At 39.5% G+C, this 18442-nt stretch overlaps 1 protein-coding gene across 5 annotated transcripts in view; it reads right to left on the bottom strand.

Moving 5' to 3' along the window:
• ZMYM4 (zinc finger MYM-type containing 4) overlaps window positions 1–12720 on the bottom strand; it is a 168709-nt gene extending 155989 nt beyond the window's left edge. For 2 of the 5 annotated variants that reach the window (XM_049878705.1, XM_049878704.1), the window contains exon 1: window positions 12314–12720. Coding sequence is in view for 3 of the 5 variants with exons in the window: in XM_049878704.1 (XP_049734661.1) it covers window positions 12314–12352 (39 nt within the window). In the remaining 2 variants the exon portion in view is untranslated. Of the gene's footprint in view, window positions 1–11614; window positions 11996–12121; window positions 12266–12304 lie in introns of those variants that run through there. The other 3 variants (XM_049878703.1, XM_049878707.1, XM_049878708.1) reach the window with 3 other exon arrangements.
• Window positions 12721–18442: the final 5722 nt, after the last annotated feature.

Raw genomic sequence — 18442 nt, 5'->3', positions numbered from 1 at the left:
CTGCCCACATAGACTCATGTGTCTACTTGATCCAAGGAGCTCACTCCTCACCAGTATCATTTTCTATCCCATAGTCCAGTCCAATCCCTGTCTCAAGAGTTGGCTTTGGGAATGGTTCTCGTCTTGGGTTAACAGAAGGTCTGGGGACCATGTCCTCTGGGGTCCTTCTAGTCTCAGTTGAACCACTAAGTCTGGTCTTTTTATGAGAATTTGGGGTCTGCATCCCACTGTTCTCCTGCTCCCTCAGGGGTTCTCGCTTGTGTTTCCTATCATGGCAGTCATCAGTTATAGCCGGGCACCATCTAGTTCTTCTGGTCTCTGGCTGATGTAGTCTCTGGTTTATGTGGCCCCTTCTGTCTCTTGGGCTCATAATTACCTTCTGTCTTTGGTGTTCCTCATTCTCCTTTGATCCAGGTGGATTGAGACCAATTGATGCATCTTAGACGGCTGCTTGCTAGTGTTTAAGACCCCAGACGCCACTCTCCAAAGTGGGATGCAGAATGTTTTCTTAATAGATTTTATTATGCCAATTGACTTAGATGTCCCCTGAAACCATGGTCCCCAAACCCCCACCCCTGCTATGTTGGCCTTCAAAGCATTCAGTTTATTCAGGAAACTTCTTTGCTTTTGGTTTAGTCCAGTTGTGCTGACCCCTCCTGTATCATGTATTGTCTTTCCCTTCACCTAAAATAGTTCTTTATTTTTTTACTATCTAATTAGTGAAAACTCTTCTCCCTCCCTCCCTCCCCGCTCTCATAACCATCAAAGAATATTTTCTTCTCTGTTTAAACTATTTCTCTAGTTCTTATAATAGTGGTCTCATATAATATTTGTCCTTTTGCAACTAATTTCACTCTGCATAATGCCTTCCAGATTCCTCCATGTAATGAAATGTTTCACGGATTCATCATTTTCTTTATCGATGTGTAGTACTCCATTATGTGAATATACCATAATTTATTTATCCCTTCATCCACTGATGGGCACCTTGGTTGCTTCCATCTTTTTGCTATTGTAAACAGTGCTGCAATGAACGTGAGTGTTCATGCATCTGTTCATGTAAAAGCTGTTACTTCTCTAGGATACACTCCAAGGAATGGGAATGCTGGATCATATGGTAGTTGTGTCTAGCTTTTTAAGGAAGTGCCAAATCAATTTCCAAAGTAGTTGTACCATTTTACATTCCCACCAGCAGTGTATAAGTGTCCCAGTCTCTCCACAACCTCTCCAACATTTATTACTTTATGTTTTCTGGATTAATGCCAGCCTTGCTGGAGTGAAATGGAATCTCACTGTAGTTTTGATTTACATTTCTCTAATGGCTAATGATCATGAGCATTTCCTCATGTATTTGTTAGCTACCTGAACGTCTTCAGTGAAGTGCCTGTTCATATCTTTTGCCCATTTTTTACCTGGGTTGTCTTTTTGTAGTTGAGGTTTTGCAGTATATCATGTAGATTTTAGAGATCAGGTGTTAATTGGAAAAGTCATAGCTAAAAACTTTTTCCCAGTCTGTAGGTAATCTTTTCACTTTTTTGATGAAATCTTTGGATAAGCACAGGTGTTTGATTTTTAGGAGCTCCCAGGTATCTAGTTTCTCTTCTGGATTGTTTGTAATGTTTTATATTCTGTTTATGCCATGTATTAGGGCTCCGAACATTGTCCCTATTTTTTCTTCCATCATCTTTATCATTTTAGATTTTATATTTAGGTCTTCAATCCATTTTGAGTTGGTTTTTGTGCATGATGTGAGGTATGGGTCCTGTTTTATTTCTTTGCAGACGGATGTCCAGTTATGCCAGCACCATTTGTTAAACAGACTGTCTTTACCCCATTTAACCGGTTTTGGGTCTTTGCCAAATATCAGCTGCTCATACATGGATGGATTTATGTCAGAATTCTCAATTCTGTTCCATTGGTCTATGTATCTGTTGTTGTACCAGTACCACACTGTTTTGACTACTGTGGCTGTATAATAGGTTCTAAAATCAGGTGGAGTGAGGCCTCCCACTTTGTTCTTCTTTTTCAGTAATGCTTTACTTATTCAGGGCCTCTTTCCCTTCCATATGAAGTTGGTGATTTGTTTCTCCATCTCATTAAAAAATGTTGTTGGAATTTGGATCAGAATTGCATTGTATCTATAGATGGTTTTTGGTAGAATAGACATTTTTCCAATGTTAAGTCTTCCTATCCACAAGCAAGGTATGTTTTTCCACTTTTGTAGCTCTTTTTTGGTTTCTTGCAGTAGTGCCTTACCATTTTCTTTGCATAGGTCTTTCACGTGTCTCTGGCAAGATTTATTCCTATGTGTTTTATCTTCTTGAGGGCTACTGTAAATGGTACTGATTTGGTGATGTCTTCTTCAATGTTCTTTTTGTTGGTGTAGAGGCATCCAATTAATTTTTGTATGTTTATCTTGTATCCTGATACTCTGCTGAACTCTTGTATTAGTTGCAGTAGTTTTCTTGAGGACTCTTTAGGGTATTCTGTGTATAAGATCATGTCATTTACAAACAGAGATACTTTCACTTCTATGAGGAAATTCTTTATGTAAGAATTTCAGTGAATAAATATAGGAGAAATGATAGAAAATCACTCTCTTAATGAAATAATGGATCTAAGTATCAATCAAATAACCACTAGATGAAAAGTTAAGAAGCTTTATAATGTTGATACCATTTATCACTACCACTTAAACCAAATAAGAAATTTTAGTATTACTAACAGTAGGACAACCTTTCATGTTATTTCTGGAATGGATTCACAGCACCACCTAACAGGAAATCTATACATCCTTATTTGTCCAGGATAATTCCAATATATGGCTAATGTCCAACCGTTATTAATAGTATCCATCCCCTTTCATCCTTAGGGGCCTTGGTAGCACAGTAGTTAAGGATGTCGCTGCTAACCAAAAGGTCGGCAGTTCAAATCCACCAGCTGCTCCTTGGAAACCCTATGGGGCAGTTCTACTCTGTCTGATAGGGTCGCTATGAGTCAGATCGACTAGACAACAACAGGTCTGGCTTTTTGTTTGTTTGTTTTCATGCTTAAAATTGTCTCTTTCTAGAAATAAAGTATACGATCACTCCAGTTATGAATGTTTCCTGCCAAAGAAATTTAACCTACATCCGGTCAAGCTCTACCCAATGAAGTTCTCAACTTTGGTTGCACACTGAAACCATCTGGGAAAGTTTTTAAAATATTGGTGTTTAGATGCCATCCCATGGATTCCAATTTAATGTGGCCTCAGAATCAGGATGTTTAAATGCTCCCCAGGTAATTTTAAAGTTTCAACCAAAGTTAAGAATCACTGCTTTACCACTAGTTTGTGGGAAAAGGATTATGTTAAACAACTCAACGAGGATTCAATAAGCCAAATTCAGAATACGGGAAACTCTCCTGGACAAATTACCTAGTTTTTCAACAAATTGCATGGGGAAAAAAATGAAGGAAGTATGAGAGAGAGGAGGAGAATAAAGATTAAGAGAAGCTTAAGAGACACAGCAACCAAATGAAATGTGTAAATCTTATTTAAATATTAATTCAAATAAATCAGTAGTAAGAGACATTTAAGGAACCAAAAAAACCTGAATATGTCATTAAGAAAGTCTTAATTTTGTTAGGTGTAACAGTATTGTGGTTATATTTTTTAAGCTCTTAAGATATAAGGAATACCTACGGAAGTATTCATAGATTAAAAGACATGGTACCTGAGATTTGCTTGAAAATATTTCAGCAAAAGAAAAAAAAAAAAAAACTAAGACATTAGATGAGACAGAGATGGCAAAATGTTGACACTCTTTAATTGCTAAAGCTGAGTAATTACGAACATATATTCATTGTACTATTCTATACAGTAAAACCTGCAAAAATCAGTGTCTATGTAAGTCAAAGCCTGTCAGAAAAGGAAAACTCAAATACAGACAGTCCCCAGATTACAAAGGAGTTCCATTCCTAAATCTGTCTTTAAATTGAATTTGTACATAAGACAGAACAATTAAGTACGGTTCATATCTAATGTCAGTCAAATGTTTGTCTTAGTGTACCTTTCTATTCATAAAAAAATTAAAGAAATACTTCGAGATATACTAAAACATCTTTAACATAATAGAATAGTAATAATGTTTTGATGCGTGTCAAAAAGTAGTGCCCGTTTGCTATTATGGACCACTGCACGTACCTTGAATTTTTAATATAATAGGTTTTATGGTTTGTTAACTATCAGTTGTAGGTAAGTTGGATGTTTGTAGCCCAGGGAACTGCCTATATTCTCCACTGATAAAGAGCAATAGAAAAGTGGTTAAGACTGTACCCTGTCAAAAGTCAAAAACTCCTGAGACCCAGAAAAATCAAGGTAGACCTGCTGAGTTTCAGCGCTCACAAGTTTCACGGTATTTGTGTTTTATATGGAATTATGAAACATTATAAAAAGGTTTTTTTAATTTTCCCTGATGTCTAACATATATCTGTGTGTGTGTGTGTGTGTATATATATATGAAACACTTAAATTTGTTAGACAACATGTTGAGAGATGGGAAGAACACAAAAATGAACAAGTATGATCCTTGATCTCAAAGAGCTTACGGTAGTTGTCGATGACGATAAAGAAAAGAAGGTTTGTCAGGTACAACCTTTGGCGAAAGGCAGGAAGGCAGCTACCTAAAGCTTCTAGGAACCCAGAAAGAGAGTAACAATAAAATTAAAATAACCATAGAAAGTATTCCCTAAGTATGGACAATATACTAAAGTATTTGTGTGAGTGGGGTGGAGGGATCAGATAAAACTGTTACCATCCCAATACTGCCAAATACCAGAGACTGTCTAACACAGAATTCAAAAATACCTTCTAAATAGCTATAAAAACCAAACAAAACATTGTTGTCAGGTCAATTCTGACTTACGGTGCCCCTCTAGTAAAGAGTAGTACTGCCTCGTAGAGCTTCCAAGGCTCTAAATATTTACAGATGCAGCCTGCCACGTCTTTCTCCCGCTGAGGAAGTGGGTTCAAACCACCAACCTTTCAGTTTGCAGCCAAATGCTTAACCACTGTGCCACCAGGCCTCCTTAAATAGCTATAGAAGCTGCAATTTTACATTTATCTACTTCTATTTTCTTTAGTAAATAAGAAAATCATTCCATTTTCAAAGAAGGCACTACCTTTAAAATAAAAACATTGCTTTAAAATATTTAGTGCATATCTGCTAAATAAATACGTGAGTTGTAAAAATGTTTTTACGTTATTTCTAAAGAAAACGTATCTTTGGGGGAAGGGTGAGTTATTTGTTATTTCCTGAGAAGTAATTTATGGAAACCCTTGTGGCATAGTGGTTAAATGCTACGGTAGGCAGTTCAAATCCACCAGGCGCTCCTTGGAAACTCTATGGGGCACTTCTACTTTGTCCTACAGGGTCGCTATGAGTCAGAATCAACTACACAGCAACGGTTTTGGTTTTTTTAGTTTGAGAATTTAAGTCATTATGATTTAAATATAATTCAAGTAACTTTAAAATCCATAAATCCCAGATAAGGAATTCTGTGCTTTTTTACGTATGAGAATATAAACACTAACCATAACAATTTCTGGACAAACAAAAGTTCTAATCTATACTAGACATCAAACAGTATAACTCTCAAGTGATATACTTGATCCTGGTTTAGCCAACTACATATGGCTTTGAGAAAATTTCTACCTCTATTTCCTTACTGACAAAATGGGATAATAGTGACTACTCTGGAATTAATGAGTATTGAAAGACATATTAACATATGAAATATTTAAAATAATGACAGGCATTTTAAGGTTTATAAATATCAAGTATTATGACCATTATTTACAGATAATTCTTCCAGTTACAAGATAGCAAGCAGTGTGAAAAGAACTCAATCACTGTCAACACTAGAATGGCCTCTTCAAATACTCTATACAAAGAGCCAATCCATTCTTAAAGCAGATTATTTACACTGTGTACACATTAATTGCTTATTTTTGATCCACATATATTTTGTTGTTGTTCTTAAAAATATACAAAGCAGAACATACACCAACTCAACAATTTCTACATGCACAATTTACAATTCAGTGACACTGATTACATTCTTCAAGTTGTCCATCCATTCTTACCCTTCTTTTCTGAAGTGTCCCTCCCCCATTAACATAAACTCATTGCCCCTAAGTTTCTTATCTAATCTTTGGAGCTGCTGTTGTCAATTTGATCCCATATAGACAGTTCTTAAAAGAGCACAATCCTCAAGGCAGGCATGAACTACATATATTTTCAATGATATGTACCACCATATCTTAAGTAATACATTTAGTGAAGGAATTGAGAGACAGTAACCTTTTACAAGTATTTTATTATAAAATATTAAAAAAACAAATCCAAAACGAAAATTCTCCACAGTCCCGTCACATAATGAAACAAAAGTTTTCAATTACTGTTATTTTCTACTGCTTGTCAACATGCAGATTCAGTTTTTACACAATATTATAAATAACACTTTATATTGTACATATTCACTTACATTACACCATGAGTATTTTTCCATTTTGCTAAATTCTCCCCTTATCTCCCACTACCTTTCCTTTTTCTTACCTACCCCTTGGAGGTAATTAACATTGCAGCCTGACATGTATGCTACCACTTTTCCAAGTTCATACATATACAAGCAATACTTGCACACATGTAAGTAGATGGGAGAAAACTTGCTTTGTTTTTACAAAAATAGAAGCATACTAATTATGCATATGCTTTCTCTCTTTCTTTTGGCCATACTAAACATATCTACTTCAAACAATATACAGACAAGTTTAAGTATGAAAATGGATACAACTCACTAGACTAGGTAATAGCACATTTACAAAAATTATTATTTTTTTAAATGTGTATTTTAAAAAGATATAGGGATTTTACAACAAAATACGGACAGGTTTAGTCAAGCCCCGTGATTCATAACATTATTTATTATAATGTTTTTCTTAGTTGCCATATCCATGCATAAATAATTCAACTCTTTCCAACAAGCCTATCTAATGAGTTTAAAAAACTACATTAACAAATAAAAATTTTACAATCTTAAAAAAACTCATGTATTAACAGCCTCAAAATTTCCTGACTTTAAAGTGTGTGTGTGGGTAATGTTGGCCTTTACAAACAGGGGATAGCGCTTGAACTTCGTTCTCTCTATTGCAAAGACGTTTGATGTATATAGCGCTGACCTACCCGTACACTTTTTTTTTTACCCATACACTCAGCTCCTCCATGTTCACAAACTGAGAAACTGGCATTCCTGCAAAGTCAGTATTCACTGAATACGATCAAATCAACCTTGTCTAATTAACCTATTGTTCTAGCTGTCTACGAGCAAGAAAACAGGACACTAGGCAGGTCAATACAGATTTAAGATTGTTAAACTACCGACTTTAAAATAGTCACTTCCCCCTGAGAACAGGAACAAGACAAGAATACCCTTTATCACCACTCCTATTTAACACTGTGCTGAAAGTCCTAGCTCGGGCAATAAGGCAAGAAAAAGAAATAAAGGGCATCCAAATTGGAAAGGAAGAAGTAAAATCATCCCTATTCACAGATGATATACTACTATACACAGAGAACCCCAAAGATTCCACAAGAAAACAACTGGAACAGAAAGATTCAGCAGAGTAGCAGCACACAAGGTCAACATACAAAAATCAGTTGGATTCCTATGCACCAACAAAGAGAACATCAAAAAGAAAATCAGGAAAACATTACCATTGATAACGGCCCCTAAAAAGATGAAATATTTAAGAATAAATCTAACCAGAGACATAAAAGACCCATACAAAAAAAACTACAAAACACTATTGCAAGAAACCAAGAGAGACCTACATAAATGCAAAAACATACCATGCTCATGGATAGAAGACTCAACATTGTGAAAATGTCAATTCTACCCAAAGCAATCTACAGATATAATGCAATCCTGATCCAAATACCAACGGCATTCTTCAACGAGGTGGAAAAGCTAATCACCAAATTTGTATGGAAAAGAAGACCAGGATAAGCAAAGCATTACCGAAAAAAAAGAACACATTTGGAGGCCTCACACTACCTGATCTCAGAACATGCAAACAGCCACAGTAGTCAAAACAGCCTGGTAATAATTCAACGACAGACACGTAGACCAATGGAAAATAAACAGGACTCCAGAACCTAGTAAATCCATCTACCTATGGCCAGCTAACAAAAGATCAAAGTCTATTAAATGGAGAAAAGACCATCTTTTTAACAAATGGTGCTGACAAAACTAGATGTCCATCTGTAAAAAAATGAAACAGGACCCATACCTCATACTATTCACAAAAACTAACTCAAAATGGATCAAAGGCCTAAATGGAAAACCTATAATGACCAACCACTGATGCAGCGATCACAACAGAGGGTCCTAGACGAAGCAGGAGAAAAATGTAAAACAAAATTCAAATTCACAAAGAAAGACCAGATTTTCTTTACTGCTCTGACAAGAGACTGGAAGAACCCCCGAGACGACGGCCTCGGGACACTTTGCTACTCAGAACTGAAGCCACTCCAGAAGTCTACCTTTCAGCCAGAGATGAGATAGGTCTATAAAATAAACAATAACACACGTTGAGGAATGTGCTCCTTAGTTCAATCAAGCATACGAGACCAAATGGGCAACATCTGCCCAAAAGCAAAGTTGAGAAGGCAGGAAGGGACAGGAAACCTGGATGAGTGGACACCAGGAACCCAGGATGTAAAGGAAAAGGGGAGAATGCTGACACACTGTGGGACTGCAACCAATGTCATAAAACAGTTTGTGTATAAATTTTTGAATGAGGAACTAATTTGCCTGTAAACTTTCACCTAAAGCATAGTAAAAAAAAAAATTTTTAATTATATGAATTCTCACTGAGCTATTACAACTACTCCATAAGTTCTCTTGGTCCTATTTCATGGGTGAGGAAACTAACACCTGGCAAAGGTCGTTACATAACAAAAACAGGATTAGAGTCCATCTCTCCGACCCCAAAGCCAGGTTCTTCACCGATGCACTATGCTTTCTACAGATAAATAAAAGCTAGAATTAAAAACAAAAATACGCTCTCCCACCTAACCATAATCCAGAGCCATCACAAGACACCAAAATTTGTGTCCATAGGAAAGAATTTGGGGGTATAAAGGATGGTATGGAAGACTTACAGAAGCCCCCAAAATTAAAGCAGTTAACTTGGCACCCAAGCCACAGAGCCACTTCAGTAACAACTAAGGTTCTCTTACCAAAAATTAACCATCTTTGAGTTGCTATTATTTAGAAAGAAACCCTGGTGGCATAGTGGTTAAGTGCCACGGCGGCTAACCAAAAGACTGGCAGTTCGAATCCACCAGGTGCTCTTTGGGAACTCCATGGGGCAGTCCTACTCTGTCATATAGGATCACTCTGAGTTGGAATCAACTCGATGGCAGCAACGGGTTGTTACGTAGAAGTGATGTGTTGGGGGTGCAAAAAGCAATATAACGGGCCCTACCCCAAAGGAGTTCACGATTTTGCAAGAGAGTCAGAATATCATCCTAAAAGATCATACATACCATAACACAATGCCTAGTGCATAGCTCATCAACTAGCATAGATGCTAAACAGTATTTTTATGACATATGATTATAAAGGTCAAAAACAATAACCATCATAAATACAATACCATGTCACCAACACAATTTCAGATTAAATAACCCTAAATTTTCTAAACCTATATAGTTTGTTTTAAGAGCCTCAAGACAAACAGTCAAATTATTTGAAAAGAAATTGTACTGCACCGTACCAAGCCAAAACAAACCCACTGCTGCTGAGTTGATTTCAAGTCATAGTGACCCTATAGTACAGGGTGGAACTGCACCATACGATTTCCAAGACTAACTCTTTACAGAAGCAGACTGCCATAGCTTTCCCCTGAGAAGCAGCTGGTGGGTTTGAACTGCTGAACTTTCAGGTGGAAGCTGACTGCTTTAACCACTGCAACACCATGGCTTCTACTGCATAGTACCAAAAAAAAAAAAAAAACTTGCTGCTGTTGAGTCAATTCCAACTCACAGCAACCCTAGAGGACAGAGTAGAACTGCACAGCACAGTCCCCACTAATTCGCCTGAAGTAGACATATGCAATTCACATGGAGTTTGACACATACAGAAGCGAATAAAAGCGTATGTACCATTTAGGACAACTCTACTAAACATTCTAATCAGATATCAAAACCAAAATGGATTATGGAGCCTAAAAGATACTAAATGCAATCTTCCTCCACAATGAAACTGGTAAAATAATGGGGAAAGCCTGTACAAGAGAGGTGTACATTATAATTTGTTAAAAAATAACAGTTTCAACTGCTACCAGTGTGGCACATTTTACGTGTATTACAGAGAATAATATATTGAAAACCTAGTCAAATTTGTTGCCAAAGTGCATAGATGGTTTCTAGAACATTCCAGAATATTCTACATATACGATAACAGCATTAGTATCCATTGGATGCAGAGATCTCCTTGAACGAACATTACACATTTAAAGTAATTTACGTTTTTAAATTGGTGAACCACGGCATATGCCTTCACTCAAACAAAATGAGGATCCAGTTTAAAACTGACTCACAGCTTGAAGAATAATTTAAAATTTCAAGACACATGCATTCCATATCCAGTGTTTATACTACGTGAACTATTTGGACATACTATCATACAGCTTAATTTGTTCTACCAATAACTAATTATTGTATGAGGGGGTGTAAAAGTTTGTGTACCTAAAACTATCGTTAAATTTTAATTGCTCAAAATATTATAACAAAATGCATTAAAATATGACGATTGATTAATAAACAGAGGGATGGCTAGGTGGAAGAAATATGTGATAAAATTAGTAAAACACTAATGGTAAAATCTTGGTGGTGGGTATACGGATGTCTGCTGTAAAAATATTTCAACTTTGTCGTGTAACTGAAAATATTTTTCTACTAAATTGCGAGGGGAAAACACCACTTGACACTTTTTTCGTTCTGTATAACTTAAGGTTTTAAGGAGAGAAATATACAGAAACTCCAATGTGGCATCCAACACAGGCATTGTAGTTGGAACAAACATGGACTCAAATTCCAGCTCAGTCTCTTAACTAGCTGCCTGAGCTTGAGTACATTACTTGACTCCCTCTAAGCCTACAATCTTATCAGCAAAATGGGTTTTACATACTTGGTGTGAGGTTAAATTCTTCACATAGAGCACTTACTAGCACAAAACCTGGTATATAGTAAAGCACTTAAAATGAAAGGGGTAATATCCTTATGAAATTGCTAATTTTTTGCTAAATTGAAAGAGTGTTCTAGATAAAATAGTCATTTTTTACACGGTTGGCTTAACACGAATTTGATCATTTTGGGACCATTTCTCAAAGGAAGATTCCTGATAAAAAACTTACTGCTTAACATGCTATTGGGGAGCAGGGGAGGGAGGAGTAAAAGAAAAGACTTAAAAAATATATTGCTCACCTAAGAGTACAGTATTGTTCTCTGAGAAAACCATTCGGAATTAAATAAGAAAAGTTTTAAGACAAACTTAAAAGGTACTCAACAAGTCATACGTAGAACTGGCTTCACCTCCGCAGGTTGCTTGGGTACATACTTGTTACGACAAAACTTGTCATACATCTTCCACGATCCTAATTGCGGGTAAAGAGGCTAGACTAGAACATGACATTTATCATTGCCAAAATCTCCTAAATCAGGACATGCCAACAACCCCACTTCACAGATTCAAGAGCACTACCTCCACCTTGGTCTTGGTAACGGTTATGGAGGGCGGGGAAAAGAGAAAGGAAAATGAATTTGCGACGGTGTTACTGGAAAATCCTTCTGGCTATTCCTCGTGAGACCCCTCGACTTATTCCCGCTCCACCCCCTTCACCTAACCTCTCCCCAGTTAAACTTCCACAGACTCTTATTTACTAAAGATGCACTTATGAATCTGACACCTTCCCTGCCCTGGCCCAGACAACCCACCCTAGTACCGGGAGGGGGAAAGAAGCAAACAACAGCCCCCCGCCCCTCCCCCCCCAAGCAGCAGCAAATCTTTGTCCCACCTGCCGAAGGACCATTCGCCTGCGCGCTCCAGACCCAAGGTTGCCTCAGACTTGCCAACAACCTTTTCCCAACCGGGCCTCGGCGACCACTCCACGAGCCAGGGCATGGCCCATTCCCGGCCCCAGTCCCTGCCCCGGGCCGCGGCCCCCGCCCCGCCCCCCGCCGCCCGAGTTCTGCCTCACCTCACCTACCCTCTTTCGGGGGGCAGACTCCACCTCTCTCTCCGCCATGTTGGGCCCCGCTCAGTACCGCTGCGATTCCCGGCGCGGTGGCGGCGGCACCTCTCAGTCCCCCGGCCCCCGCCCACACTGCAGGGACGGCCGCCTCAAAGCAGCTTCCCCGGACCTGGCCGGGCCTTGCGCTGAGAGTGGGGAGGGGGCGGATACCGCGCGCCGGTTCGGAGATCCTGAGCTCCCCAGGGTGCGCGCGTGAGCGGTAGGGCCTGCCCAGGGAAGGGGGGCCGGGACTCGGGGGGTTAATGGCCTCCAAGGAGCCCCGTGAGTAGGATTATTTTCTCTCTGAGAAATTCCTCCGCCTGCGGGTTCTTAAAGGGATCATCAAACCAGCCCCTTGCGCGCGCCCCTGATGCGCAGGCGCACCTTAAGCCCCTCCTTCCTTTCCCACCAAGCCCCCGGTCTTGAGCTTGCGCGGTGAGTGGCCCAGGGTAGGCCAAATCCAGCAAGTCTCTTCGGTGCCAGCAGCTGCTCCCACCACTCAACTATGGCCGCTGCCTTAAAGGGACCATGACCCTGTGATGAAAGAGGAATGAAAGAAATTAGTGAAAGGGCCATCTGGAGAATTGGGAGAAATGTCAATGAGGGGTCCCCATCACTATGTTACACCTGACTACTGAGATACTATCGTAAAGGGAAAACAGTGGTGAACTGAAGTTCTTAGTGGACCCTTGAACATGAAGGCACCAATGAATGAACCAACTGATGAAGGAACAAGCTATTCATCTCAAGAAGACCCATATTTTCTGCCTTTAAACAACCTGATCTGAAGAACAGCACATAGACTCTTAAAGGCCAAGTCCAATAGCCCAGTCTCAAAATCAGAACCTTTGATGAATTTGAAGACAACCAACAACTGGAGATTATTTCCTCAACAGTAATTTAGTTTGTCCTTAGAGTCTCGAAATTGGGAAGGATCTTAGAACCCATCTACTTCAGTGCTTCCAATGGGAAAACTGCAGCCTGGTGTTGAAAATAATTTGCCCTCATAGCACCTAGTAGTTGGCGTGGAATTAGAATCCAGATTTGAGCCATGGTTCTCCTGGCTTTTCAGTGCAACAAAGCTGCCTTCAAGATCAGAGATAAATTTGTTTCTATCTGATAATCCCTGGAAGATTAGAAACGAAAGTTCCATTATATTTCAAGAATATTGTAATTCTCCTGTGAAGACATGTGATGATTTGCAGATGTGTGTGTCCTCCATTGAAGGAGGTTGAAATTTTGACTTAAGGGATGAGTGCTATGTTCTAGGGTAAAAGCATGGTGAAGTTTAGTAAAGCAAAAAGAAAGTTTTATTTGGCATATGTTAAAAAGGCAAAAGTGGGAAAACAACCATGCTGCCAGAGCCATGTCTGCTGGATTTGGAGGGACATGACAGAGTAGACAAAGTGGGAAAACAGATAAGCATGCTGCTATAGCCATGTCTGCCTGAGTCCAGGGAATATTACAGGATAGACAAGAATGAGAAAACGAACAAGCATGCCGCCTGAGCCATGTCTATCCGAGTCCAAGGAGTGTAACCGTCTCGGTATATTTTAAAATTACGAACGGGCAAAACCATTGAAAGCTTTACCTTTTCACAGATTGGCTAGAAACTGTCAAATCACCGTAATCCTACATTTTGAATTGTCTTTCTGAATAATCGTTCGTGCAGGTTTTAGTAGCGACAGGAGGGTCTTCATTGGCCCAATAAATCTTACTACTCACTAAATGCTAATAGAAAAAGATGAGAGAGGAAAGTATGTGGGTCTTTTGTGCTGCGTTTTATGATTTGTCTATGTGAAAGCTTCCATAAAAGATGTTTTCCAAGACTGTCCTAGCTATTTTCTTTGTACCTCAGGCCCCAGTTGATGTGTCCTTGTGAGTCCTTTTGAGTCCACCTCCAGCTGGGTCACATTCTAGGAGAGGGAATAATGGCTCCAATATTGTTTCCTAAATCAACTGTATTTTTTAAGCTGGAAACTTGGAAGTAGATTTGGATCTACCTTGCCCTGAAACATAAGTCGAGGGTAGCTGAGGAAAATGGGGGCTTGATTCATTCCTCTTCTGTTCACTCTAGTCCCTGAAGCCTCAGGTGGAGAAAAATTGCCCTAATGGAGCTTAGGAGCAATACGAAAATGTGCAAGTGAGAAATCCAAGGAAGTTGCATCCCGAAGATCATTCCCCACGACAAGAAACATTCAAATGAGCTGTAACTTATGTGTCACTTTAACTTTTGTGTGCCACTTGGTAGCTTTTTGAAGTTTCCTAATCTATGACATTTTGTTGAAAACTCTGAAATTGCTGGACATTTCCATGCTATTCCTTTCTTAGGCCTGTTCATCTTTAAACTCCTGAGGAGGAGAGAAAAGAGAAGGACGAAGATATATGTTCATTTCAGCCAGTATCAAAACATGTCAACATCCTTTAGTTCCATGTCCAGGACAAGAGGGTAATAAAAAGAGAAGCCAAGAAAGCAAGTAAACCCAGTTGCAGGGGCTGTGCATGGAAAGTCTAGTAGGTTCCATCTGTTTTATCAGCAGTGGAACACTCCCTTCTAATAAAACCTGACAGCTAAAAATAGAGCTACTAACTCTGACATGGAACTGGGGAACCCACCAGCCTTTTCACCCAGCCTCACCTTTGCCTTCTTTCTTCTTTGATGCCTGCCTCTACCATCAGATAAATTTTGGGTTTCTCAGAACAGTTCCAAAAAGCCATTGATTTAGTTCAACTCCACATTTTAAAGATGGAGCCACTGAGGCCCAAGAGAGAAGATATGGCTTGCTTGAAATCACACAAAGGATTAGTAACAGGATGAGGACTGGAACCAGGCAACTTGACACCTACCCTAGGACTCTCTCTTACATCAGGCTGTTTCTAGAGATATCGTTTGTGCCACTAGATGGTACATTCCAGATAATATACAAGCATACCATGAATGTTCAGTGCAATTATCCATATGGGTGAAGAAGAAAAGAGAAAGCCAATATTAATTGAGCACTGCACAGAGAGGGTCATAGAGATCAAGTATCTAGTCTAAGGTCATTCAGCAGAGAGGCCAAGCCATAGTTCAAAGCCTTGCTCTTTCTGGTATATTTGTATATGTCATAAGCTAGTGGCTTTGAGGCCAAATCTGTCCCACAGACATGTATTTGGCTTGCACCATGTACTACCTATGTGATCTTCGTAAAGATCTCTGTGCTTCAGTTTTCTTGCCTGTAAAATAGGTCACTGGGGTGATTGGATTAATCTCTCTAAACCTTAGAACACTGGCCCCTAGCACCATAAAAGCATTTGCTCTTATTTTTCTCTCTTAATTTTTGAATTATATGCCTATGTTTAAATGGGGCATTTCACATACAAATTCAGTTTTTTGGCTTCTCTCAACAAATTCTAGAATGTAATGGGAATAATATTTTACAAAGATCAAGCTGATTATTTGAATTTTCTTCTTTAAATCATGTTCCATTATAGACTCTTGTCTGAATGTAGCCCTGAGACTTATTTCCCTGGGCAGGAGAGAGTAGAATAGGCTTAGGGGAGAAAAAAAGGATTTGCTAAATTTCCTTAGCACCATTTTACTTATGAAGTTCAGAGTTCTCCCACACTGCAGAGGAGATACTTCTTCCATCTATGACAGCTGAGTTGCAAGGCTGGGACACAGGGAAGTAAAAGAAAACCCTGACTCTTTTAATAACAGGGTAGAGGGAAGAAGAAGGAAGAGAGTGGAGAGAGGCAACAGGTGAGACACATGCCCCTGTCTCCCCATTCCACATTTTCAAACCAGAGACCTTGCTCTGCTGCTGTTTGGAATTTCAAGTAGAGATGACGCTTGAGCTCTGCCCACACCAACAAGCCGGCAGCCACATCTCAGTAAAAATGATGGCTGGTGTAGTTGGTGGAAGAGAGAAGGCCTGAGTTTAACTCCTCTGTCTTTTAACCAGGGGTGAATTCAAGTTTTGTGGGGCTTGTAACTTATATGGTGAGGGAAGGGAAGGGCAGGCCCTTTAGGAAAAAGAACACAAAATTACATATACAAAAATAATTCCAGGATCTTGGAAGAAGTGATGCAAGTGAGGGGCCTCCTAGCCCCTGTGTGGTATAGAATGTATCCAGAAGTTCCTATGAACCCTGTGAAGGAATAGAAAAGTAGCCAAGAGTAATGGTTGGCAAGAATAGGGGGAAGTAGCTCTGTGGATCACACTGAGCAGGAAATGAAATAATAGTAACAGCCAGACCTCAGGGAGAGCTGTAGTTTGCCTCAAAAAAAAAAAAAAACCCAAACCCATTGCTGTCCAGTCAATTCAAACTCATAGTGACCCTGTAGGACAGAGTAGAACTGCCCTATAAGGTTTCCAAGGAGAGCCTGGTGGATTTGAACCACTGACCTTTTGGTTAGCAGCCGTAGCTCTTAACCACTACTCCACCAGAGTTTCCTTAGATATGGTAGTGAGAGATTAGTTTTCTGAGGTGGTGACGTTTGAGCTGAGAATTGGATAATAGGCAAGAACCAGCTACGTAAATGTCTGCGGTAGAGCATTCAGGCAAAGGGAGCAGTAAGGATAAAGCCCCTCAGCAAGAGCACGCTTGTAGTGTTCAAGAAATAGCAAGGTGCCAACGTTATTAGAAAAGAGAGATGGGGGGAGTGGCAGAAGATAGAGAGGTACGCAGAGCCAAATCATGTAGGACTTTGTTGGCCGTGGTAATGATTTTTAATGTACTCTGTGTATGAATAATTTTTAATTTACTCTGTGTTTGATAGGAAGTCATTGGAGACTTTAAAAAAAAAAAAAAGAGTGACGTCCTTCTCTTACCATGGGGAGAATGAACCCTATGAGAACAAGAGTAGACATAATTTAAGACGCTTTTGCAGTAGTCTAGATGAGAAATGACAATGACTTGGCCTAGGCAGTGGCAGTGGAAGCAGTGAAAAGTAGTTGAATTCAGTCTATGTTTTGGAAGTTAGCCAATAGGATTGCTGCTAATGAATTGGATGCTGGGAGTGAGGAAAAAAGATGAGTCAAGGATAACTCATAGCATTTTAGCCTGAACAGTTGGGTGAATAGTGTTACCCCTTTTTTGAAATGGAGAAACCTAGAGGAGATTTCAGGGGATGGGGCAGAGAAGGAACCAAGAGGAATGTCTTGGATATGTTACATTTGAGATTCCTCTTAGATGTCCAAGTGGAAATGTCAAACGGGCAGTTGGAGATTCAAGTCTGGAGTTCAGGAGAGAGATCAGGGCTAGAGGGAGAAATATAGAAGTCACCCATACAAGCCATTGACTGGATAGGATTACCCAGAGAGTATGAATTGGACTGAGCCCTGAGGCACTCCAGCTCTTATAACTCAGAAAGAGAAAAATAGCCAGTAAAGTAGGAGGAAAACCAAAAGAGTGTGTCATCTCAGAAGCCAAGTAAAGAGCTTTTCAACAGAGAGGCTCAATTCCCAGTGTATCAAATGTCACTGAAAGGACAAGAAAGATGAGACCCAAGAAACAACTATAGGATTAGAAAGTGGTGATCTTGGATAGAGCCATCTCAGTGGATTTATATGGACAGGAGCATGACTGGGTTGAAGAAAGAATGGGAGGTGAAGAAGTAGAGACAGCGAGTAAGAAAAATTCTTCCAAGAAGTTTTGCCGTGAAAAGTATCAGAGAAATAGTATGGTGTTTGGAAGGAGATGTAGGTCAAGGGAGAATATATTTTTTAAAGATGGAATCATTAAAGCATGTTAAAAATAGTAAAACATTACCAAATACATTGGAACGGTAGAATGGATGACATGGCATCAAAGGCTCCCTCCAAGTTGTCACAAACCATGGAGACTGGCACAAACCATGATAGCGGAGAAAAACCAGCAAGTGGATGACTGGGTGGCTCAAAAAGAGGAAATCATGTATCTGAGTGAAGCCAATTTTGGAAGCCAGTGTTCTATCCAGCACCTAATGCCTGGGAAATGCATTCTGTACAGTTGTCATAGTTACTGGTTTCTTTCCACTGAGGAAGGTAAATGTCATTGTATGTTTCTTCTATGAACCTTGTTCCTCAAGTCCTAGCAGATGAGGTAAGGTCCAGAACTAAAGAAAATATAGTAAAGACGAGC

Source organism: Elephas maximus, chromosome 3 (assembly GCF_024166365.1).
Source record: "Elephas maximus indicus isolate mEleMax1 chromosome 3, mEleMax1 primary haplotype, whole genome shotgun sequence".
Taxonomy (NCBI): domain Eukaryota; kingdom Metazoa; phylum Chordata; class Mammalia; order Proboscidea; family Elephantidae; genus Elephas; species Elephas maximus.
The sequence above is the reverse complement of the archived record's forward strand: the minus strand, read 5'-3'. Positions and strand labels throughout refer to the sequence as shown.